This window comes from Pelophylax lessonae (assembly GCF_965119305.1).
Source record: "Pelophylax lessonae genome assembly, chromosome: 6".
Taxonomy (NCBI): domain Eukaryota; kingdom Metazoa; phylum Chordata; class Amphibia; order Anura; family Ranidae; genus Pelophylax; species Pelophylax lessonae.
In genome coordinates this window covers 71,506,146-71,532,154 of record NC_138773.1, presented here as the reverse complement: position 1 = coordinate 71,532,154, position 26,009 = coordinate 71,506,146, and the positions used below count along the sequence as shown (strand labels likewise).

The 26,009-nt window shown below is 45.0% G+C and overlaps 1 protein-coding gene across 2 annotated transcripts in view; it reads left to right on the top strand.

Moving 5' to 3' along the window:
• Nucleotides 1-6,499: 6,499 nt before the first annotated feature.
• Nucleotides 6,500-26,009, top strand: part of TFAP4 (transcription factor AP-4) — a 50,477-nt gene continuing 30,967 nt past the window's right edge. For both annotated transcript variants that reach the window (XM_082260557.1, XM_082260556.1), the window contains exon 1: nt 6,500-6,638. In XM_082260557.1, the coding sequence (XP_082116683.1) occupies nt 6,550-6,638 (89 nt within the window). In that variant the 5' untranslated portion in view covers nt 6,500-6,549. The remainder of the gene's footprint in view (nt 6,639-26,009) is intronic.

The window sequence follows — 26,009 nt, the reverse complement described above, 5'->3', positions numbered from 1 at the left end:
TAAGCGACTCCTTCAGTTTTATTATCTTTAGTAATTATCGTATTATTTATCCTTAGGATTTCATTACATTTAGTATTTCTTATTTTGTATTATAGAAATACTAAATGTTATTAAATCCTAAGGATGAATAATACGATAATTACTAAAGATAATAAAACAGAAGGAGTCGCTTAAGCCCTGCATCTATTACGGCCGCACCTCCGTCCCGCCTCCTCTATTCAGCTCTGCAGATGACGCGGCGGTGTCTTCCGTCCCACCTCAGCCCCGCCTTCTCTCAGTCAGCTGCCCGCTATGTGTTATAATTTTACCAAACCAAGATAATGTCTTGTGCGCATGCGCACTTGAGACTCCATCAGCTGTTTCATGACGTAGGACCACCGGAAGTGACGAGGTCCGATTTTTTCATGGGTCCGAGGAAATTTTAGAACACCCCCATTAGGGAGAATCTCCCTCCCTTTTTGTCCTGTTTACCATTTTTGTAGAAAGTGAAAGTAAAAGAAAATCCCATATTTTGAATTGTCTCCAGAAAAGTAATAGAGGGGAAATCTTTCAATGGGGACACTAATTCTGGTGACCTGGGGGTCCCCAACAAATTCCCTTAATTTTCAGGGATTTCTCCTCGCTTCTGGAAACAGGAAGTGAAAGAAAATCTCCACAATGGGATACAGATGGAGCAAAAAAAAAAAAATCCAACAAGGGTTAGAACCTACCCCTGCTTTATCCAAAATAAAAACAAATCTTTTGACTATAGTTCTTTAACCTCTTCTGGACCACCCCACGTAAATTTACTGAAGCAGGGTGGCCTCTTTCCGCGAAATCACGTACCTGTAGGTCCGGGATCTCCAAACTGCGGCCCTCCAGTTGTTGGGGAACTACACGTCCAATGAGGCATTGTAAAACTCTGACATTCAGACATAACTGGGCATGATGGGAATTGTAGTTCCTGAACAACTGGAGGGCCGAAGTTTGGAGACCCCTGCTGTAGGTGATTTTGATCTTCCTGGTCTGGGGCACAAACACTTGCCGCTGGCGACCAGCTCCCACTGGGATTGGACACAGCAGGGGCCAATCAGCAGGTCCGGCGGACCCAATGTTCGCCAGGACCCGCTGATCGTTCCCAAGGCAGACAGAACAACAGTCTGTCTATATAAATAATGCCATTCTGTGACAGGAGAAGCCAGAGATCATGTGTTTCTGCTAAGCAAGGACACAGATCTCTGGCTTCTTACAGTACAAGCAACCCCCTACACACACAGTAAGCACTCCCTAGGGACACATTTAACCCTTTGATTGCCCCTGATGTTGACCCCTTCCCTTCCAATTTCATTAGTACAGTGACAGTGCATATTATTTAGCACTGATCGCTGTATTAGTGTCACTGGTCCCCCAAAAAAGTGTCTGATTTGTCTGCTGCAATGTCGCAGTCCCACTATAAGTTGCTGATCGCTGCCATTACTAGTAAAAAAAAATTCCATAAAAATATCCCATAGTTTGTAGATGCGATAACTTTTGGGCAAACCAATCTATATACGTTATTGGGATTTTTTTTTACCATAAATATTTAGCGTAATACACATTGGCCTACATTGAAGAAGATATTTATTTTGTAAGTTTTTTTATTGGATGTGTTTTATAGCAAAAAGTAAAAAATATTGTTTTTTTTTTCCAAAATTGTCAGTCTTTTTTTGTTTTTAGCACAAAAAATAAAAACCGCAGAGGTGATCAAATACCACCAAAAGAAAGCTCTATTTGTGGGAAAAATTAAGGACATCATTTTTTTTTTGTGTACAGCATCACACAACCGCGCAATTGTCAGCTAAAATAACTCTGTATAGCAAAAATGGCCTGTTCATGAAAGGGGATAGACCTTCTGGGGCTAAAGTGGTTAAGGAACCCCTATTAACCTTTGGAAGAACCCCCGGTGTTCTCCAGAAACCTTGTTGAGTTACCATGGGTACTCATCCTATAACCCTCCAGCTGTTGTGGAACTACAAGTCCCATCATGCCTTTGCCTTTGGGATTCATGCTTGTACCTGTCAGCAGCTTGCAATTCCTCATGGGATTTGTAGTTCCCCAACAGCTGGAGGGCCACAGGTTGAGCACCCATGAGTTAGAGGTTGCATGAAAAGTTACCTTTAACAGTTTAAGAGGCAGAAATGACTCATTGCCTAAGGAACCCCAAAACCTTTGAAGGAACCCTGGGGTTCAATGGAAACCTGACTAAGTAAGATTGGGTTAGACATTGCATTAAAAAAGTACTGTAAAAAAAAAACGGTTTCTATATTTTAGTAATTTTCTTTTAATGAAATTTATAGAAATCTTTACACATTGCTCAAGGAACCCCTAAACAACGCTGGAGGAACCCCAGAGTTCCCCAGAAATATGGTTGACTTAGAGGTTGCATAATAAGCTTGGAGTAAATAAATTTCTTTATTTTATAATATTTTTTTTAATTTCAGAAAATTTATAGAGGTGTTTACTCATTAATCAGGGAACCCCTAACAACCTTTGGAGGAACCCCAGGGAGTTAGAGGTTGCATGAGAATTTTAGTGTAAAAAAAAGAAGTTTCTATATTTTAGTCATTTTTTTTTATTCCAGGAAATCTATAGAGATCTTTGAAGGAACCCCATGGGTTCCCCCAGAAACTTTGTTGAGTTAGAGGTTGCATGAAAAGTTAACTTTACCAGTTAGTTTGTATATTTTAGTGAAGTTACCCTTTAAGAGGCAGAAATTTTTTATTTCTCAAGGAACCCCCAAAACCTTTGGAGGAACCCCAGGTTTCTATGAAAACCTGATAAAGAAAGATTTAGTTAGAGCCTGCATAAAAAGTTTAGTAAAAAAAAAAAAAAGTTTCTATGCTTTTGTAATTTTTATTTTAATTTCAGGAAATTTATGGAGATCTTTACTCATTACTCAAGGAACCCCTAAAAAAAAAACATTAAAGGAACTTTGTTAAGTTAGAGGTTGCATAAAAAGTTAACTTTACCAGCTTGTTTATTTTAGTGGAGTTACCCCTTAAGAGGCAGAAATTATTATTGCTCAAGGAACCCCCAAAAACCCTTGGAGGAACCCCAGGGTTCCCCAGAAATCTGGTTAAGTTAGAGGCTTCATGAAAATTTAGAGTACATAACAGTTTCTATATTTTAGAATTATTGTTTTAATTTCAGGAAATTTATAGAAGTCTCTGCTCATTACTCAAGGAACCCCTAAAAAACCTTTGGAGGAACTCCAGGGTTCTCCAGAAACCTGGTAAGAGGTTGCATGAAAATGTTAATGTAAAATACCAGTTTCTTTGAGTCACTTTAATGTCAGGAAATGTATAGAGATCTTTTCGCATATTGCTCAATGAACCCCTAAACATCCTTGGAGGAACCTCAGGCTTCCCCAGAAATGTGGTTGAGTTAGAGGTTGTATGAAAAGTTTAGAGTAGAAAAAAAAGAGTTTCTATATTTTATAATTTTTTAATTTAAGGAAATTTATATAGGTATTTACTCAAGAAACCCCTAAAAAAACATTGGAGGAACCCCAATGTTTACTAGAAATCTAGTGAGTTAGAGGTGCAAGAAAGGTTTAGAGTAAATAAGAGTTTCTTATCATTTCTAATAATTTTTTATTTTCAGGAACTTTTTTGAGGTCTTTACTCAAGGAACCTGTAAAAAAAATATTTGGAGGAACCCCTGGGTTCCCCAGAAACCTGTTGAGTTAGAGGTTGCATGAAAAGTTTGGTGTAAAATAACGGTTTCAGTATTATTTTTTAATTTAGGAACCCCCAAAAAACCTTTGGAGGAACCCCGGGGTTCAGCAGAAACCCAGTGAGTTAGAAGTTGCATGAAAAGTTTGGTGTAAAATAACGGTTTCAGTATTATTTTTTAATTTAGGAACCCCTAAAAAACCTTGGGAGGAACCCTCGGGTTCAACAGAAACGAGGTTAGAGGCTGTATGAAAAGTTTAGAGTAAATAATAGTTTCTATATTTCATAATCATTTTTTTTTAATTTCAAGAAACGTATGAAAGGTCTTTACTCAAGAAACCCCTAAAAAAACCTTTGGAGGAACCCTTCAGGTTCAACAGAAACCTGGTTAGAGGTTGTATGAAAAGCTTAGAGTAAATAATAGTTTCTAGATTTTATAATCATTTTTTTTTTTAATGCCAAGAAACGTATAAAGGTCTTTACTCAAGGAACCCCTAAAAAACCTTTGGAGGAACCCCGGGGTTCAGCTGAAAACCAGTGAGTTATAGGTTCCATGAAAAGTTTGGTGTAAAATAACGGTTTCGGTATTATTTTTTAATTTAGGAACCCCTAAAAAAACCTTTGGAGGAACCCTCGGGTTCAACAGAAACCTGGTTAGAGGTTGTATGAAAAGTTTAGAGTAAATAATAGTTTCTAGGTTTTATAATCATTTTTTTTTTATTTCAAGAAAAGTATAAAGGTCTTTACTCAAGAAACCCCTAAAAAACCTTTGGAGGAACCCCGGGGTTCAGCAGTTATAGGTTACATTAAAAGGTTGGTGTAAAATAACAGTTTCAGTATTATTTTTTATTTTAGGAACCCCTCCTAAAAACCATTTGAGGAACCCTCGGGTTCAACAGAAACCTGGTTAGAGGTAACGTATAAAGGTCTTTACTCAGGGAACCCCTAAAAAAACCTTTGGAGGAACCCCGGGGTTCAGCAGAAACCAGGTGAGTAGCGATATAGGTTACATGAAAAGTTTGGTGTAAAATAACGGTTTCAGTATTATTTTTTATTTTAGGAACCCCTCCTAAAAAACCATTTGAGGAACCCTCGGGTTCAACAGAAACCTGGTTAGAGGTTGTATGAAAAGTTTAGAGTAAATAATAACTTTTATATTTTATAAATATTTTTTTTAATTTCAAGAAATGTATAAAGGTCTGTACTCAAGGAACCCCTAAAAAACCTTTGGAGGAACCCTGGGGTTCAGCAGTTATAGGTTACATTAAAAGGTTGGTGTAAAATAACAGTTTCAGTATTATTTTTTATTTTAGGAACCCCTCCTAAAAACCATTTGAGGAACCCTCGGGTTCAACAGAAACCTGGTTAGAGGTAACGTAAAAAGGTCTTTACTCAGGGAACCCCTAAAAAAACCTTTGGAGGAACCCTCGGGTTCAACAGAAACCTGGTTAGAGGTAACGTATAAAGGTCTTTACTCAGGGAACCCCTAAAAAAACCTTTGGAGGAACCCCGGGGTTCAGCAGAAACCAGGTGAGTAGCGATATAGGTTACATGAAAAGTTTGGTGTAAAATAACGGTTTCAGTATTATTTTTTATTTTAGGAACCCCTCCTAAAAAACCATTTGAGGAACCCTCGGGTTCAACAGAAACCTGGTTAGAGGTTGTATGAAAAGTTTAGAGTAAATAATAGTTTCTATATTTTAGAATAATTTTTTTTTTAATTTCAAGAAACGTATAGAGGTCTTTACTCAAGGAACCCCTAAAAGAACCTTTGGAGGAACCCCGGGGTTCAGCAGAAACCTGGTGAGTTAGAGGTTCCATGAAAAGTTTAGCATAAAATAACGGTTTCCGTATTTTCGTTTTTTATTTTTAATATTATTATTATTTCTATTATAGAGGTCCTAGTCCTACAAAAAAAAAAAAGAAAGAGGGGGGGGGGCACAGCTGGGCAATGTGAAACCTGTTTTCAAACTCGGAGGGGGCTAAGCTTTGCAGCAAGGCGGACTGCGCCTCCTAAAAATGAATGGCCTTGCGCACATCGCCCTCCATGTGTCCCATGATCACTCTGGCTTTGTGCAGGCGGTAGCGGAGCCCTGCATTAGGCCTCTCTGGCAGTGCAGGGGTTAGGGATGATGCAGGCAGTGAACATGTGCTCGGCTCCTTTTCTCCTTTCTTCTTCCTTCCCCTTGCTCTCCTCTCTGCCAAGCTGTCAGCTGATGGGACTGATCACCCAAGCGTGGCGCATGCAGCCAGATCACCTCCCAGCCTCTCCATTCAGCTTCTGTTCTCTCCCCCCACCCCCCCTCCCATGGATCTAGCACCCTTAGGCGCCCACTTTGCACCCCCAAAATACCCCAGGGACCCCCAGCTCAGCATGCACCCCCCAGATCACTGCAAGCTTGCCCTTTCCCCACCGCAGCAGGCCATGCAACGCCTTGCAAATAGTCCTTTGTTTACATGCAATGCTTTACTCTGCGGAAGAAGGGCTGGGATTTGGCTCTGGGTGGAAGGAGGGAAGGGGGGGGGGGTGCAGGGGGGAGGGGTGCTGTTTCTGATCTCTCACCAGCTGTTTCCCGCCTTGAAACAGACATCAGCTGCAAACACACACTCACATTGAGAGGCAGAACACAAGGAGAGAGACAGACACCTCCCCCTGATCATCTGGGACATCCTACACACACTACACCATTGATCTGCCTGCATGCACCATCACCTGATCAATAAGGCTGATCGGAAGAGGGGATAAAAAAAGGGGGGGACAGGCTAGTGGAAGGAGGGTGCATAGGGGGGGGCACGGTGTTTTTATTTTGGGGGGGTGGTGGGGGGGGTTGGAAGGTTGGTCCTCCTGCTGATTGCTATGGAGTATTTCATGATGCCCGCGCAGAAAGTACCCTCCCTGCAACACTTCAGGAAGACGGAGAAGGAAGTGATCGGGGGGCTGTGCAGGTAGGTACCCCCAGCACTTGCTGCTTTCTGTTTTGCTGGCGCACATGGCCCGGACCGTGCACGCTGCAGATCTCCTTAGATCACCTTGCAGACATGGGCAGGGAGGCGGGGAGCCCCGATCAGCTGTGTGCTGGGGAATTAAAAACACACAGGGGGGGGGGGGGTTCCTCTGCACCCCTAAAGGGCAGCCGATGGGGGATCCCCAGGACGGGGAATGGCCGGCGATCACCGGGGGTTTGTTTTAAAGGGCGCAGAGGAAGGTTTGTCAGTTGCAAACAGACCCACGTGGTGCCCCGGCCATGCTGCAGAGCTGAGAGAGCGTGAGCGCTGCCTGCCTAGGAACAACACTGCGGCTCCGCCACTGCTCCTGGGGGCGCCATATAGGGGGGCTTTTATATCTAATGCTGCCAGTGATCACACACCCCCCCTCCTGGGGGCGCCATAGATCCAATGCTGCCACTGATCACACACACTCCCCCTGAGCAGTCAGCTGATCTCACACCAGACAAGCAACACCTGTGATTGTAAACTCAGGGGGTGTGACAGGGCAACCTGTGGGACTACAAGTACCAGCGTGCCCTAACTTGGTCAGATCAATCTTGAACCGCCATGACTTTTTGTAATTGGCCAATGTAGGGAGAAAAAGTAATGTTGCTCGCTGCCATACTTTGGTAGCGATTGGTCGCTCGTTGACAAAATTTGAACTGCCATGACTTTCTGTAATTGGCCAATGTAGGAAAAGAGGGCATTTCGCTCGCCACCATACTTCTGTAGCGATTGGTCGCTCGTTGATACAATTTGAACCGCAATGACTCTCTGTAATTGGCCAATGTAGGGAGAAACGGTAATGTCGCTCGCCGCCATAATTCTGTAGCGATTGGTCGCTCGTTGACTAAATTTGAAGCGCCATGACTTTCTGTAATTGGCCAATGTAGGGAGAAACGGTAATGTCGCTCGCCGCCATAGTTGTGTAGCGATTGATCACTCTTTGACCAAACTTGAACCACCATGACTTTCTGTAATTGGCCAATGTAGGGAGAAAAGGTAATGTCGCTCGCCGCCATACTTCTGCAGCGATTGGTCGCTCGTTGACCAAACTTGAACCCCCATGACTTTCTGTAATTGGCCAATGTAGGGAGAAAAGGAAATGTCGCTCGCTGCTATACTTCTGTAGCGATTGGTCGCTCCCTGACCAAACTTGAACCGCAATGACTCTCTGTAATTGGCCAATGTTGGGAGAAATGGTAATGTCGCTCGCCACCATACTTCTGCAGCGATTGGTCGCTCGTTGACCAAACTTGAACCCCCATGACTTTCTGTAATTGGCCAATGTTGGGAGAAATGGTAATGTCGCTCGCCACCATAGTTCTGCAGCGATTGGTCGCTCGTTGACTAAATTTGAAGCGCCACGACTTTCTGTAATTGGCCAATGTAGGGAGAAAAGGTAATGTCGCTCTCCGCCATACTTCTGTAGCGATTGATCACTCGTTGACCAAACTTGAACCACCATGACTTTCTGAAATTGGCCAATGTAGGGAGAAAAAGTAATGTCGCTCACCACCATACTTCTGTAGCGATTGGTCGCTCATTGACCAAACTTGAACCGCCATGACTTTCTGTAATTGCCCAATGTAGGGAGAAAAGGTAATGTCATTCGCTGCCATACTTCTGTAGCGATTGGTTGCTCGTTGACAAGATTTGAACCGCCATGACTTTCCGTAATTGGCAAATGTAGGGAGAAAAGGTAATGTCGCTTGCCGCCATACTTCTGTAGCGATTGGTTGTTTGTGGACAAGATTTGAACCGCCATGACTTTCACTAATTGGCCAATATAGGAAGAAAAGTGGAAGTCACTTGCAGCCAAACTTCTGTAGCGATTGATTGCTTATTGACCACATTTTAATTGCCATGACTTTCTCTAATTGGCCAATGTAGGGAGAAACATACTTCTGTATCGATTTTATCGCTTATTGACAAAAGTTGGCCAAATACAGAAAGTCATGGCAGTCCAAATTTTGTCAATAAGCGATAAATTGCTACTAAATTATGGAGGCAAGTGAGATTCCCTTTTCTCCCTACATTGGCCAAATACAGAAAGTCATGGAAGTCCAATGTAGGGGAAAAAGGTAATGCCAGTTGCCGCCATACTTCTGTAGCGATTGATCGCTTATTGACCAAATTAGAACCCCCCATGACTTTTTCTAAGTGGCCAATGTATGGAGAAAAGGGAATGTCACTCGCTGCCATACTTCTGTAGCAATTAATCGCTCATTGACCAAATTTGAACTGCCATGACTTTCTCTAACTGGCAATTGTAGGGAGAAAAAGGAATGTCACCTGTCACCATACTTCTGTAGCGATTGGTTGCCTATTGACCAAATCTGAACCGCTGTGACTTTTTCTAATTGGCCAATGTAGGGAGGAAAGGGAATGTCACTTGCCATCATACTTCGGTAGCGATTGGTTGCTCATCGACAAAATTAGAAGCACCAAGATTTTTCTCAGATGTTTAGTTGCGGCAGAGAGGCTATTCCTCTTTTCCGGGAGAAAATAAAATGATCTCTCTGCACCATTTTTTAGAAGCCGCAAGTTGACAACAAACCACTAACTTTTCTCCTCTGGCCGATGTAATGATGCAGCGCAGAGGCAGGGAGAATATGGAATAATCGCATGCCGAGGTTCTTTGGGAGTGATTGGCCACTAATGGACAAAATTTAAACCAGCATGACTTTCCCTCTAATTGGCCAATGTGGAACGGTCAAGACATTGGCCGTTTGTATGGTTGTGGCAAAGAGGTGACAAGGGAAATGTCACTCAACCCGGTTCTTTGGGAGTGATTGGCCACTAATGGACAAACTTTGAACCAGCATTACTTTCCCTCTAATTGGCCAATGTAGAACGGTCATGACATTAGCCGACTGTATGGTTGTGGTAAAGAGGTGAAAAGGGAAATGATCATGGAGTGATTGGCCACTATTTGACAACATTTTAACCATCCTCCTTTTTCTCCTAGGGTCAACTGACATACTAATGAGGCAGGGAGACTAGGGAACGATCTCTTGCTGTCGTTCTTTTGCCAGTATTTAACAACATTTGAACCACCATAACTTTTCTCCCTGGTTTGATGTAACGAGGCAGGGAGAATAGGGAACCATCGCCAGCTGCTGTTCTTTGGAAGTGATTGGCCACCAATGGGCAAAATTTTTACCAGCATAACTTTCTATGTAATTGGCCAATGTAGAACAGCCATGACATTGGCTGATGTATGGTTGCGGCAAAGGGGCGAAAAGGAAAATGACCATAAATCTTTAAGAGCGATTGGCCACTAATTGATAAAATGTGAACCCTGTACTTTTTCTGCTTGGTTCGAAAGAGGTGAAAAGGGAAATAAATTATCATTTAGTGATTGGCCAATATTTGACAATTTTAACTGTCATAATTTTTCTGTTATTTTTTTCGACTGACCTACTGATGAGGCAGGGAGAATAGGGAACAATCTCTTCTCAGATCGTTAGGAGCGATTGGCCATTATTTGACAAAATGTGAACCGCCATACTTTTCTCATTGGGTTGGCTGACATAATGATGTGGCGTAAAGGCAAGGAGAATAGAGAACAATCTCTTGCCACCATTCTTTGGGAGTGATTTGCCACTAGTGGACAAAATTTGAACCACCATGACTTTTCCCCTCTAATTGGCCAATGTATGGCTGCAGCGAATGGGCAATACTTTTTTTTTTTTTTTTTTTTTTTTTTTTTATTTGTTTTGTTAGGGAGAAAATTGAACATCACTTGCCGCCAAACTTCGGGAGTGATTGGCCACTAATTGTCTAAATCAAAGCCATGATTTTTTTCTTCTTGCATATGGTTGCCGGGAAGAGATGATTACTCTTTGCAGAGAGAGAAGGGAATGATCACTTGGCATCCATTCTTTAGGGCAGTGGTTCTCAATTCCGGTCCTCGGGACCCACTAACAGGCCAGATTTTAAGTATTACCTTGGGGGATGCAGACTAGAATACTGCAATCACTGAGCAGCAAATGAGATCACCTGTGATGTAATTTAGTTATCTTGCAAACCTGGCCTGTTGGTGGGTCCCGAGGACCGGAGTTGAGAACCACTGCTTTAGGGGTAATTGGCCGCTAATTGACAAAATTTGACTTTCTCCTTAAATTGGCCGATGTATGGGTGCAGTGGAACAGGCCATTCCTTTTTCAGGGAGAAAAGGGAATATCACCCACCACCAAATGCTGGAAGCAATTGGCCACTAACCGCCAAAATTAGAACTACTATGACAAGGCCCAAGTATGGTTGTGGCAGCGAGGCTATTTGTAGCGGGAAAAGAGAATGATCACTTGGCACTGGTAAGATTGCTCACCGGCGTTTTTTGCGAACAATCGCCCACTAATTGACAAAATGTAAACCACATTGACTTTTCTCCTTGGATCAGCCAACTTATGGATGCTGCAAAGAGGGAAAGAGAAAAGGGAATGACCACTATTATATTTGGAACCGTTGGTCACCAATCGCCAAAATTAGAACCGCCATGACTTTTCTCCTCTATTGGCTGGGGTGAAGTGGCTATTCCTCTTTGCAGTGAGAAAAAGGAACGATCGTTGTACGTTCTTTAGGTGCAATTGGTCCCTAATTGACAACATTTGAACCCACATAACTTTTCTCCTTGGCTGGGCCAGGCAGGAAGAATGGGGAACAATCACTCGCCTCTGTACTTTTGGGAGCAATTCAACACTAGGCAACAAAATTTAAACCTCCATGACTTTTCCACAACACATGGATGCAGCGATCAGAGTATCTATTTATTTTTTCTGGGAGAAAAAGGAATGACCGCTAACCAGTCACAAAAGTCTTGGTGATGGTGATCGCTGGAGATGGTTGTTAACCCCTTTGCTGCCCAGTGATGAGCAAGAATTGGTAAAGATCGTTAATATTGTCATGTATGGGAATAGGAAAAGATTTCCATCCTTATCATATATTTATTTATTTTTTTTTCCCCGTAAGTTCGTAATTATTGGTTTGACTTCATTAATGGGTTAATATCGGTCGTTCCAAAATTGACCATTTTTATTGTAAATCTAACCCCTGACCGGCATGTTCATATGGTGCAGGCCCACTCTGCATTAACTGGTTGCCCATAGCAACACCCTTGTTTCCTTTTTCAGGTGACATAAGGCATGTGGTTTCTAGGGGCATCAGTTTTACATTTGCTGTAGTAATAAACATGTTCCAAGGTCATGATGTTTTGCTGCATGCCGTGCTTTTCAATAGTGTGTACTGTATACTAATACCACCATGTGGCTCTGTTAATGGGTGGGAGGAGGGATGGAGGCTTTTGTATTCTCGCAAGGTCAGTAGCAATGCGTACCTGGATGCTGGGGCCCCTGCTGCTTTTAGCTGCACCCAAGTCATTAGGATACCTGGCTATTGAAGATGAAATGGTGTGATTGCCCCCCATGTGGCCGGCAGGGAGGGAATTTTGGAATTGCTGGATTGAAGGTCAATAGAATTCCACATTCCCTGCTGTTGCTTTTCCCTCATTTATTATGGGAGTAGCTGTGTATTGGTGGACTGTAATGTTTTTATAGCATTGTCTACATTTTGTATTAAGATGCTACATCATATTATTATTATTTCTTATTCCCTTAGTATACCTGTATGACTGCCAATTTGCATTGTATCCTCTTCCCTTTTTTTTTTTTCTTTTTTTTATTATTATTCCTGAAACAGTGTTGTTGTACTTTGCGAGTTGGGCATAATTATTTAAAACAAGTGTGAATTACTTAACAATGAACTATAACACACCAGTTAATGCAGATCTGTATTCATTAATATATAATGGATTTTGTGCAATATTTTTACATAATGCACAAGGAGCCATTCTATGCATGCACTGACAAGAAGCATGTTGATAGGAGGAGAGAGCAAAGTGACAGATGAGCTTATCACAATGTTGCTTCTTTCACTGTACAATCACAGGCTGGGGGCGGTGGGTCCAGGATGACCTGGGCTCAGAGGTAGTGAGTTGCATGATTCTAACCATTATACTGAGGATATCTAGCAAAAGCACTGCAAGGGAAATCTCTGGACTGATATGGTTTTATTTTATATCAGCTATTCATTTTTATTGTATTTTTGACTGACTGGTGTTCTTTTTAAAGTAGAATAAAAACTAAAAATAAGGTCTGCCTGGAAAGAAAAGACTTTAATACTTGCCTGTCTTCCTGTCCACACCTCCTAATCTTTGCTACTTTTGAGCTTGCCAAATAATAATAAACTTCTGGCAGGGTTGGATGTCTGGCTTCCCCTTGTGCTCTGTGGTTTGAGCCATCACCCCTACAGGACACAGTAGTGACAGGGGCCAGCAGAAGGAACCATGAAGCTGCTGAGGGGGATTTGCCAGTCTTCTGACACTCCTGGAAATGTCGGAGGCTGAAGTTTCTTGGCACTTGGCTCTTCAAGGGATCAAAGTTTGGCAGCAGCACAGCTAGTAATTATCAAATGTTACAATATATATTTTTTTATTCTAGTGAAGTAATGGCAGAATACACGATGTTGCAGGTTTTTGTAGCATTGAAACATTTTTGGCATTATGTGTATTAACCGCTAAACAAAATCTGCTCCAAATGTTTCCATCCTCGGGATTTGTTTGCCTTTTGTCGTTTCCACATTTGGTTGTTATGCCTCATTCACACAGGGTACCCGTGCGAGGGCCATGTCTACCCGCAGAGGTGTTTTCCGTGCACAGGCCCATTGACAGCATTTTGGGATGCAGCGGCTGCATGGACACAGTCGCAGCTCCTAATGGCACCCACAAAGATGTCACGTCTGGAGCAGCGGTTGCGTCTGCTGCTGCTGCTGCTGCTGTGCCCCAATAGACTAATAGGACCACCCACCCCGAAAACACCTGTGTGGGTAAACTTAGCGCTCACAAGGGGCACGGACCCATACGTGAGCGAGGCCTTCATCTCATGTTTACCAATGCATGACTTTTCTTTGAAAAAAAAAATAATGCTGCATTTAAGTGGGCTGCCATTGGTTAGTTTCACACCTTATTCCAAATCTGCATGGGCTGCTGAATATACCACCCTGCAGACCTATGCCAAATGGGCCCATGCCCCTCCCCCTAAGGTATAAATGTTGACATTGTCAAGCTTTGTCCCCTCCGGGAGACCTGAATGCTGCATGCAAAGTGTGGCCTCCAAAGGTCTGTCTGTGTGTGTGCAGCCTGAAAACTGCTGCTGGAAGCTGGACCTGCACGCCATCCCTCTCTATAGTAACTAGTGAGTCAGTGGAGGACTGACTGCACCAGCTTTATTCCCCTTGTCAGGATTTGGGGCATTGTTTTTATAGAATTTGCGGGGCTCCCCACTCGTGACCTTGCACGCTGTGGGCCGAGGGGGAGAACAGCGCAGACAGGCCTGGCCGTGACTCTGCAGCCCGCCTGGAGTAGGAGTGTCGGCGCGCGCGGTGCTGCCGGGAAGTGTAGTTCGGCGGCGTGGGGGACGCCGGGAGATGTAGTCCGTGCCTGGCCATGCGTTCTCAGCACAAAGCATGAGGGGAGTGCGGTCACGTGACGCGGTGTTTTCCAGCTCGCCCAGTGCTCAGCTGACGGCGGTCAGTGTGTCGGGCCTGGCTGTTCCTCACCCCCCTCATGTACTGTGTTATGTCATGGAGCTTCTGTCATATTCATCTCTCAGTGCAATAAATAAACAAGTAACTCCAGCTTCATAAATAAATCCAATATTGACTCAGCAAAGGAGATGTAGAAGCAATGTGTCAGTGGCCTGTATTGTAGAATAGGGACCTACCACAGCAGTGCTGCAAGAATTAAACAGGCCAAGCTTTAGAGAAAGAAAACACAGTGACAGAATAACCAGCCAGGACATTGAACAATGCCACCTGATTGGCTGATCTACTTTTGAAATGCTAGTTGTCTGGCTGTCTCTGCCCTCAGGGTCTGTTTAAACTAGAGGTGCACCGAAAGGAAATTTTGGTGCCGAAAATGACAGTTTTGAAAAATAAAAATAGTTAAAAATCAAATACAATTCTTTATTTAACATCATGAATTTTAATTAATTTATTGTTGGCAGTTATCGGCCCCCTTATCACGAGAAGCTCTGGAAAAATGCATCCCTTTAAACTCTATGTACCGTATATACTCGAGTATAAGCCGACTTTTTCAGCATGTTTATTTTATGCTGAAAATGCCCCCCTCAGCTTATACTCGAGTCACGGTCTCACTTACCTGTTCCCTGGTCAGCGCGCATGCGCCGCCGCCGGTCGGGAAAGCCTGTACACGTTTGGCTATTCCGGGGCAGACGGCGCATGCGCAGCGCCATTTTTAAATGTAAGGCGGAAAGGTAAGTGAGACTCCTCAGGAGATTCTCTTGTACCATGCCCGCAGCACTGCATCTCTTGTGCCTTGCCTGTACCAGCTCTTGTGCCTTGCCTGTACCAGCTCTTGTGCCTTGCCTGTACCAGCTCTTGTGCCTTGCCTGTACCAGCTCTTGTGCCTTGCCTGTACCAGCTCCCGTGCCTTGCCTGTACCAGCTCCCGTGCCTTGCCTGTACCAGCTCTTGTGCCTTGCCTGTACCAGCTCTTGTGCCTTGCCTGTACCAGCTCTTGTGCCTTGCCTGTACCAGCTCCCGTGCCTTGCCTGTACCAGCTCCCGTGCCTTGCCTGTACCAGCTCTTGTGCCTTGCCTGTACCAGCTCTTGTGCCTTGCCTGTACCAGCTGCCCTGCAGCCCCTGTTTTGGGTCTTGTGGTGGTCCAGTAGCTGCTGCATTTCCCACCCTAGGCTTATACTCGAGTCAATACGTTTTCCCAGTTTTTTTGTGGTAAAATGAGGTGCCTCGGCTTATATTCGGGTCGGCTTATACTCGAGTATATACAGTATGTCTTCACACTGGCCCATTGCACTTCGGTTGTGTTAAAAATCCTGCTTACTGCATTTTTGGTCAGTTAAAAAAAAAACACCAAAAAAGCACCTCCCTGTTGAAATGCAAAAATGTTACATGCGATTTTTGGGTCACATGTCCTATGAAAAACCCATCATAAGCACAGCAAAATCGCACCATTATCGGCAAAAATACAGAAGACCCCGTTTTTGGCTGATATGGTTTGGCCAATCTCTAGTTTGAACTGCTGACCTGGATTATGCTTAGTAAACTTCAGAACTGTTGACTCCGCTTTAACCACCTGTGCTCCAGAAGGTTTTACCCCCGTCATGACCAGGCCATTTTTTTTCCCTATTTAGCATTGTGCCACTTTAACCGCTTGCCAACCAGCCACTGTAGTTTTACGGCGGCGGGTCGGCTCTGTCCCATGAAATGACGTACCTGTGCGTCGCTTCAGGGGGGTGCGCGGCCATTGGCCACAGGGGGAGCCAATCAGCGGGTCCAGCGGCCGCTATTGCCTCTGGGCACCCACGATCGCTCCCCATGGAGACAGAAGGGGGAGACAATGTTTACTGCAATATGGGCTGATTTACTTGGCAATGTGCTGGTTTTTATTCCCTGCTTTGCAGGGAAACAAAAACTGGCACATCTCTGCTGTCAGAACAGAGCTTTGTGTTTTCATACACCAAGCTCTCTGTTGTCACTCGCTCCGATGAGACACACACACGGCTCAACAAACCCTAGGTTGCCATGACGACAAGTCTTGAATGCTTGTCGTTTATTCACTAACCCAGGTGAATTTGATTAAATTACCACAGCAGGCGCTACTGGGACGCCCAAGCGTCTGTGTGCAGCCAGCATTAGACCACATTCACACTGAAACGGCACGACTTCGGGGGCGACCTGTGAAGTCCCGTGCACCGCGACTTCGCCGCGACTTGCACAGACTTCATATAATGAATGTCTATGCAAGTCGCTCCGAGGTCGCCCCGAAGTAGTACAGGACCCTTTTTCTAAGTCGGAGCGACTTGTGTCACTCCTATTAGAACGGGTCCTGTAGCACTGCATGGACCGTCGCGGTAGTGTGAATGGAGACTTGGAGGTCTCGCACCGTGACGAGTATGACTGTTCGAGACCAGAACAGCACTGTGCATTACAGCCAGGCCTTCCGACCTGACGACCGCCCATGTCCAGAGCAGAGAGTAGATGGCGCACCCACTGTGAGTGTGTAGTGTACATTACAATTGCAGCAGACCATCGGATCACGAAACGCACAAAATTTCTGATTTTCGAAAGAAAGTTAGTTTGGGGTTCAACCCATGTATGGCCTGCATAAGGACAGTATGTGCCCATATGTGATGAATGTAAGGAGAACAGACACAAATTGCTCTCGGCATTTGTTCCTGGGTACACAGTGATTGGTGCACCATCTAGCTGCAGCAGCTGTCAGCCTCTCATAGGCCCCTTTGACTGAGCGGAATCCATCCCAAGTCTGGAATCCGCTCTCTGCTGAGTAGCGGATGACCAGTCTGTGTCCGCTCCGCTATGCAGAGCGGACATGGACACAGCCCGCTGTTCTCTATGGGGCAGTCGGATAGAAATGGATTGTCATCTGATCCGCAGGACAAATGGGAGAACAGGTCCTAATTGGTCTGGTTTTAGAAGACCGGATCAGATGCCGGCAGGTGACAGTGAAAACGTGCCCACTGACATCTGCCGCCCCATAGAAAACAATGGGTGGTCCGATCGGGCCTAAAAAAACTCAATCAGTCCGCTGGTGTGAAAGGGGCTTTAGTTTTACAGGCTGCTGGCAGCAGGGATGGCCAGTGCTCATGTGCCTTCCTGCGGCACCTATACACCAGAGCCCTATGCACCAAGGTGTTAGCAGTCAGAAGCTGTAGGATTTTAACTGCATTAGGCATACAGGATTTAGTCTGTAGCAGAAGTTCAGAGGGCAATAAACTTACACTAAGACGGATAAATACTTCCTACTGCACAGAGTGGGATCATAGAGGACCCTGAGCTCTGGCTCCGACCTTTTCTATACTGGAAACTTTACAGTTTAGTTTTTTCTAATGGGGGATCCCCTCTGACCCCAGGCCCCACTGCAGCCACACAGGCTCCTATGTCTATTGTTACTCCACTGCCTCTGAATCTGTGCAATAGTCGGTACCTTCAAAAGCAGACTTTTATCAGTGCTGTTTTCTTAGAAGGAAATACAAATCAGAAAAATACAACTTGCGGTGTCACATTTCAGTCATCACATGATGTAATTTGAAGGTGACTATCATACTCTTATCCTACAGACAGTGTAGTGGTCACGGGACCGTGAACCTGTCAATCATTACAAATAATCAGGACTCACTTACACTAATGCCTCGTACACACGTTGCATGATACTAATATTGAATTCAACAATGCACATCATAAACGTATAATTTTTTTTCCGTACGATTCCGGAAAATCTTTCTGGTTGCATAGCTATGTATCAGATGGTGAAAAACAAAAACAATGGCAGCCAGGCTTTTTCTGTGCTATTTTAGTGTTTCTGATCATGCACGGTCCTGTCGATCTATTTTTTATTTTTTTTGCAGGTGCATACTGTACTAATTAAAAGATTGTCTATTGTATTGTATTGGCTAGGCTATTGTAAGACAGAAGTTTTTGTTTGTCCCTTCGTATTTTGTTGGACGAACTGTCGTGATTGGCTGTCGAAAGCTGTGTACCAACGATCAGATTATCGTGCGATCAAGTCGAAAGCGATTATTTTCGTACGATTATCTGAACGTGCGTACGAGGCAGAACATTGGCCCTTGAGGAGTCCATGCTGTATCACTCTTCAGAGGGTGCTTGACAGGTGGTGAGGAGGGGTTAAGTAACCCCTTAAAGCCCACATCACAATTGTGTGCATTGCTCAAGGTTGCAGGGTGGTAGGGTGAAGACCCTTGCATTTGAATAGGTTGTGTTCAGCAGGTGGTGATGCCAGTCTAACGTGATAAGAGGTGTAATTCTTTCTATCTTTGTAGCTTAAGGGGGAGCAGTGTGTGGGAAATAAAAAATGCAACCCAAACCCCCAAATTTGAAGATGTAAATGAGCCCAAACTGTCAGTTGATGTTAAAGGGGTTGTCCAGTTATTTAAAGTCAGCAGCTACAAAAACTGTAGCTGCCGACTTTTAATAGACTCTCACCTGTCTCACGATCCAGTGCTGTCCTCACCTGGTCACTTTCTTCACCGTTCTTCGGTACCCAGTGCTGACATACTAATTATGGGCAGCCGGCTGTGACTACTTGTGGCTTCACAGCCAGTTGCTCGCTGCGCATGTGCAAGCGTTAATTTAATTTATCTTGTTGGTCCCGCTGCTTTCTGCGACTTGTAAAGTATCTGTGGAGGAAGGAGCGGGGGACTGAACTTCTACTTGGATTGGTGTGGCAATCTGACTGGAAGAGGGGGAGCGGGTACCTGCACAATTAATTATTAAAAAATCTAGTTTCCAACCCCCTCCTCCTCCTCCTCCTCACGATCTTAATCCAGCATTTCCACGATTCAGTGCAGAGCCGTTGTCTGCTCAGAGCTGTCAAACTTTTGCTGCTGCTATATTTATCAACATTGTTCAGTGCTGAGAGATAAATGGAAACATTGTATCATATTTGGTTCTTTAAGGCCCCGTTCACATAGGGGCGACGCTACTTCGCACCGCGACCTCCGAGGTCGCGGTGCGAGCAGCGCGGTGCGAGCAGCGCGCCGCGACCTCGGAGCGGCCGCCACGGACTTCACAATATTGAAGTCTATGGCGGTCGCCTCCTGGTCGCCCCAAAGAAGCTCCGGACCCTTTTTCTAAGTCGGAGCGACTTGTGTCGTTTCTATTAGAACGGGTCCGCAGCTTCCCTATGGGAGGCGACCTGTGAGGCGACCAGGTCGCCTCACAGGTCACCCTAGTGTGAACGGGGACTTAGATCAAAGGGATGAACTTCGGTCTGTAAATTAGGTCAGTTTAACCAGTTATGGTACACACAATCCAAAAATCGGATGAAAAATATTGCTTTCGAAGCGATCATACGATATTTGGATCGTTGGTACACAGCTTTCAAGAGCCGTCACAACAGTTTATCCGATTATTATTAGATCGGACAAGCACGAAAATGTTTCTCATACGATACCTGATCATACTATTTTCATTTAATCAGTACAGTTGTCCGAAAATATAAAATACACTACAACACATTACATCACTTCCCAATTTTTATCCTGTCGTACTAGAATTTTCGTTACTTTAGTAACTTCTCCATTTTCGACATGCAACTAGCACGCAAAAAAAAAAAAACAAAACAAACAGATGAACTTTCGTCCGATTTTCGGATCGTGTGTACGGGCCATAAGCCTTTTTCTGACACTTGTTGCTTACATGTTAAAATCTGTATTTGTTTGCTAGAAAATTACTTAGAACCCCCCCAGACATAATTTTTATAGGGAATAAAATGGCGCTCGTTGCAATATTTCATGTCCCTGTATTTGCGCAGTAGTATTTCAAAAGCAATTATTTGGGGCAAAAAAAATACACTTCAATAAATAAATAATAATAAAACAAAACTAGTTCCAGTTTTTTAGTATACTGAAAGATAAATGGTCTTAAGGAATGGCCAAATACAGCGCTTGCTATTAGATAACTAATGGATAGCAATATCCATGCCAATCTTCGTGGTGAATGTAAATATACAATCAAATAAATGTCATAAATAAAATCAATAAATAAAAAATGTACATATAAATCATCAAAAAATCCCAATAAATTAAATAGGTGTCCTAAAGTGCATAAGTGACTTGGTGTATGATATAAATGCAATCGAGAGTATTAAAATATAAATGAGTTATGAACAGTCCAGAGTAAACGGTGACTTTGTGCTCAAAAAAGTAATGTCCTTAGTGAAAGTGAGTCTTCAAAATTCGAAGGTGCAAGTGCTCAGGCTTGATTGGCCATATCATCGATTTCTTGTCCCGAGTGAATGAATAAATTGGATCACTTACCGGATCTAGTGGGTCCTATATGCCATATGGCATTAGAACCATTCGAGCTTAATAGCCCCCTGGGCTAGATAGGTTCCCCTTTGTGGTCCTATGGGCTGGTATCGGCTCCTTTAGGCTCCGAGGTAAACAACCAAATATGGTAGGGAAGGAAAAGAAGGCTCCAAATAGTGTAGTATTAGATTTCAAATAGTTTATTACCCATATGTTGGGTTCAACATGTAGAACAGAAGTAAAAAATGTCACTGGTGGTCAGCGGTGCGGGCTGCACGTCCTCCTCGCGGAATGGCAGCTGGCTTCCGGCTTGCGTTCCACCTACGTGACGTAATGACGCTATGCGGTCCAAACTGACGCATTTCGTCACTTCCGGTGACCTCCTCAGAGGAAGGCAAAAAGCATGATCCAATTTGCTACAGCAGGGGGAAAAATTCCTTTTTTTAGCAGAGATCCTAGAGAATAAAATGGCAGTCGTTGCAATATTTTATGTCACACTGCGGTCTTAAAAAATGCAATTTTTTGGGGAGGAAAAATACACTTCAATGAATTAAAAAAAATTTATAAAATAAACCATAAAGTTAGCCCAATTTTTTTTGTATAATGTGAAAGATTATATCTATTACGCTGAGAATCGTGATCTTTATTGTATACAAACACTTGTGATTCTCAGTTTATCCAGAATCGTGCAGCTCTAGTACCTGTCAAAACCAGGTACCCCCACGGGGGAGCTAGAGTGGGTGAAGTGGGTAGTCTACTTTTGGGTTCCACTTTAAAACCCTTTAAAACTTAAAGGTGAACTGAGCTTTAGCGCTCCAGCTGGCAGTCTCAGCTGTGTTATCGCATACGATGGTTCTGCATTGTAAGGGCTTGTTTACACTAGAATGTGCATGTTCCAGTTATGACAGCACGTTCGTTTCAATGGGTACCACACTAGAACTTGTGATCGACCGATTATCGGGGGCCGATATGCACTTTCACCGATATATCGGAATCAGCCACCAAGGTGACCGATATTGCCGATTTATTTCTGGAAAGTGCTTGTACCGGAGTGATGCCTGCAGCTAGAGGCATCACCCCGCTACTGGCGTCCATAGCCGACGGTCGGCTGTCTTGTAACGACAACTGATGCGGCTGAGAAGCCGCTTGGCTGTCATTACAAGGAGCGGGAGGGGATGTTCCCAACCCCCCTCCCCCCCTCGGCATGACCGCCGAAGACCCGATTAAAGCCGCATTCGGCTCTGATCGGGTCTATGTAAAAACCCGGAAGTGATGTCATGACATCACTTCCAGGTACTGGCGGCGCCAGATTAAAAAAACTGACCGCATTCAAAACAGCCAAACTTGGCGTTTTGAATGCTTTTATGTGCAGAGGGGTTTGGGGTCTTTTAGACCCCCAGATCCCTCCACAAGTGTACCTGTCAAGTGATAAAAAAAAAAAAAAAGTTCTATTAAATGTACGAAAATATCGGCCGATACCAATATGCAATGGCCAAAATATCGGTATCGGCAACGAAAAAACGATATCGGTAGATCACTAACTAGAACTTAAAAAAAAAAGTAGTGCCCCAAACACCCTGCATTTGGGGAGCCGTTAATATTTATTGGCACCGCTTTTTAGTGTAAAGGAGCTGACGGGCTACCCCCAACTTAGGGTGTTAAGATGACAAACCACAACAAAAAAATTACCAGCTCAACGTGCCAGCCTGCAACAAACCGTATTGACCTGTCTAATAGTTCACATTAACAGGGGCTTAGTTTGCACACATTTTCAAAAACGTGCGCAAGCTGCAGTGGCCATGTTTACGGCATCCCGGTATTATCTGCAGTCCTAACTCTCTATACATTCTGAGAGCCTCCATAGTACAATAGGAGTAAAAATGCCTGTATAATAATGGATAGATTGGGGGCAGGTTTGCCTGGAGGGAGCCCACCCCTCAAAGGCCAAAGGGCGCAGTGAGCAAATAGCACGATGGCAGCGAACATGTCCAGTGCGCCCCCCTCAGCAAATGACCATCGGTACAAGCAAACGGCAACCGCCCCAACCTATGACTGGCCTTAACAAGGCGCACATGGAAGGGTGACGCATGTCAAACAACAAATAAAATTCCCAGCTCCGCTTGCCTGCAACAAACTGAATTGTCCTGTCTAACAGTTCACATTAAAAACAGGGGGGCCGTGGCCTCTGCAGCTTACGCATACATTTGCAAATGTGTGCAAACGAAACCCCTGTTTTTAACGGCTGTTAGACAGGACAAAGTGTATCTATTCTTTTAGTCCCTAGGCCTTTGACAGATGTGCACTTACTGAGATCCATGGCCTGCAGCCTTTGGAGATTGTTTAGATCCTGATCTTCAAGGGGATGATGGGCCCATATAAGGCTATGGGAGTGTAATGCACAGATGTGGCCAGCAGAGGGAGTTTTGGAATGTGGGATGTAAACAATTCCCAAAGGCTGTGGGCAATGGATCTTGATATGGATCTGTGGAGGGGTAGGGTGGTTTCAAGTGGTTGTAAACTCTTAGGCCTCATGCACACTGGACGTTTTTGGAGCTGCTGTTAGCAGCGTCAGACGTTTTTTTTTTTTTTTTTTTGCAGCTGCAGAACGCCCATCCATGTTATTCTATGGCCTCATGCACACATAGAGCTTTTAGGAGCTCCAAGTGGCATAGGCGTTTTACAGCTCCAAAAAAAAAACAGGAACTCTGCGTTCTGGAGCTGCAGCGTCAAGCTGTAAAAGCGTCTGATGCTGCTAAAGGCTGAATAACGTTGCTTAATGTGCGTTAAGTACGTGTTTTTTTTTTTTTTTTTTTTTTTTCCATTCAAAATCAATGGTTCCATTAAAATCAATAGGCTCCCATAGGGAAGTCGCACCGCAATCTTGAGGGGGAACAAAATGGGGAAAAAAACGGCGTGGGGTTCCCCCCCAGGTTCCAAACCAGGCCCTTCGGGTCTAGCATGGAATTTGAGGGTAGCCCCACCCCGAAAAAAACGGTGTGGGGGTCCCCCCCAAAATCATAACAGACCCTTATCCGAGCATGCAGCCCGGCAGGAAAGGGGAGGGGACGTGCGAGCGGCCCCACCCCCCTGGACCATACCAGGCCACACGCCCTCAACATGGGGGGGTGTGGGTGCTTTGGGGCAGGGGGGGCTCTGCACCCCCCCATCTCAAAGCACCTTGCCCCCATGTTGATGAGGACAAGGGCCTCATCCCCACAACCCTGGCCGGTGGTTGTGGGGGTCTGCGGGCAGGGGGCTCATCGGAATCTGGAAGCCCCCTTTTAACAAGGGGGGCCCCCCAGATCCCGGACCCCCTCCCTATGTGAATGGGTATGGGGGTACACTGTACCCCTACCCATTCACCCCATAAAAGCCAGTGTGTGTAAATAACGACAGGAGACGTTTTGAAAAGTTTATTAGAAATCTTCATCCGGTCTTCTCCTCTCCTCTGGTCTTTTGCCTCCTCTGGTCTTTTGCCTCCTCTGGTCTTTTGCCTCCTCTGGTCTTTTGCCTCCTCTGGTCTTTTGCCTCCTCTGGTCTTTTGCCTCCTCCGGTCCTCCTCCGACGCTGTCACCAGTGATTATGCCGGTCTCTGCAGCTTGTTATATAGTCATTAGGGGCGTGGCCTCCCGGTGACATCACTGGGAGGCCCCACCCCCTTATGTCACCGCCGCCCCTAATGACTATATAACAACCTACTACAGGCTGAATCTCTACAGGTCCATATAGTGAACATATTGTTGAGTTATTCACTTTAAGGCTGGGTACGACTGGCCCTGTTGTACCGGGCCCTGTGTCCTCAGCTCAGCAGGGGGGCCCGGGCAGCTTAAGAGACAGTCTGATAGTCTTCGGGTAAATGCCTGCACCAGTAGCAGAGCTCCCAGAACGTCCAAGTCCCGCCTGTCAAAATGATTGGTTGCTGGGCCTGTCTAGCATCCCAGCAACCAATCAGGTGCATGGAGACCCCGGGATAAGGAAGCTGTAACTTTCTTGTCTTGAGCTGCTCCACCTCCACCTTTGCTGTACTTCCCACTGACAACGGAAGGACTGGGAGTGTGAGGAGACATGCTATCTGGACGGGACAACAATGTAAGTGAGAAGAGCTCCTGCCATAGCTGCGCACAGAGGAGGGGGGTCACACGGGTCTATTTTAGGAGAGGGAGGACAGGCTTCCCCAGAGCTTTTACACTGATTGCAACCACACCACCCACAGTACTTGTACTATGCCTGCACTCTCTAAATGTATCCTGTAGGATGCCTGCAGTCTCTGGCTGTCTCCTGTAGGATGCCTGCAGTCTCTGGCTGTCTCCTGTAGGATGCCTGCAGTCTCTGGCTGTCTCCTGTAGGATGCCTGCAGTCTCTGGCTGTCTCCTGTAGGATGCCTGCAGTCTCTGGCTGTCTCCTGTAGGATGCCTGCACTCTCTAAATGTATCCTGTAGGATGCCTGCAGTCTCTGGCTGTCTCCTGTAGGATGCCTGCAGTCTCTGGCTGTCTCCTGTAGGATGCCTGCAGTCTCTGGCTGTCTCCTGTAGGATGCCTGCACTCTCTGGCTGTCTCCTGTAGGATGCCTGCACTCTCTGGCTGTCTCCTGTAGGATGCCTGCACTCTCTGGCTGTCTCTTGTAGCATGTTTTGTCTCTGTTGCAAGAGAGAGCTCGGGGGGTGACACCATGGTTTACTGCACCAGGTGACACCAACCCTAGTGTCTCTTACTAGCAGGGGTGTAATTGCCATTTTGGGCCTCTCTCTGACCTCTGGGCTGGTGCGAGTGGAGGGACTTTTTTTAGATATTTCGGATGCATGTGTATTCCGGCCCAATTCTTTTGGTGGCTCAATTTCAGGTCCCGGCTGCCTGCCACCTATTTTCTTCCCTTGCAGAGTAATCTTCCTCCGCTCAGCTCTGAGTTAGGCCCGAGACAGAGAGCGAGTGGCTGTGTGGCGGGCAGAAGCAGCTGATTGTCCGTTGTGAGTTTTATACTGCATTGCACTGCACATATTTACTATGGATGCCAATATGGCATGGTGTGGTGATTGTACTGCGCTCTGCACATATTTACTATGAATGGCATGATAAATTATCACTTGAAGACAAACCTGCACTTTGTTTCAAGGCGGGGTCTGGGGAGGGGCCAGGGGTGGGGCTGAAGGGGGCCCCCTCAGGTAGGCTCTACGGGGCCCCATGATTTCTATCAGCGGCCCTGTGTATGACTAGTTCAATTGTAAATTTGGATGTTTGCCTGTTGTGAATAATTAAGCACCCATAATAATAGAAGTTGAATACAGTTTAACCATGTGTATTGGTCAATGAATAAAAACAGAGAAGCCGCAAGAGACATGCTGATTAGGAGGACTCGTATGTGTGGACTCCATAATTTGCATTTCTATTGGCTGCAAAGGAAGCAGTCCTCACAGCGGGGGTTTGTAAGGTATAACTATTCCCAGCA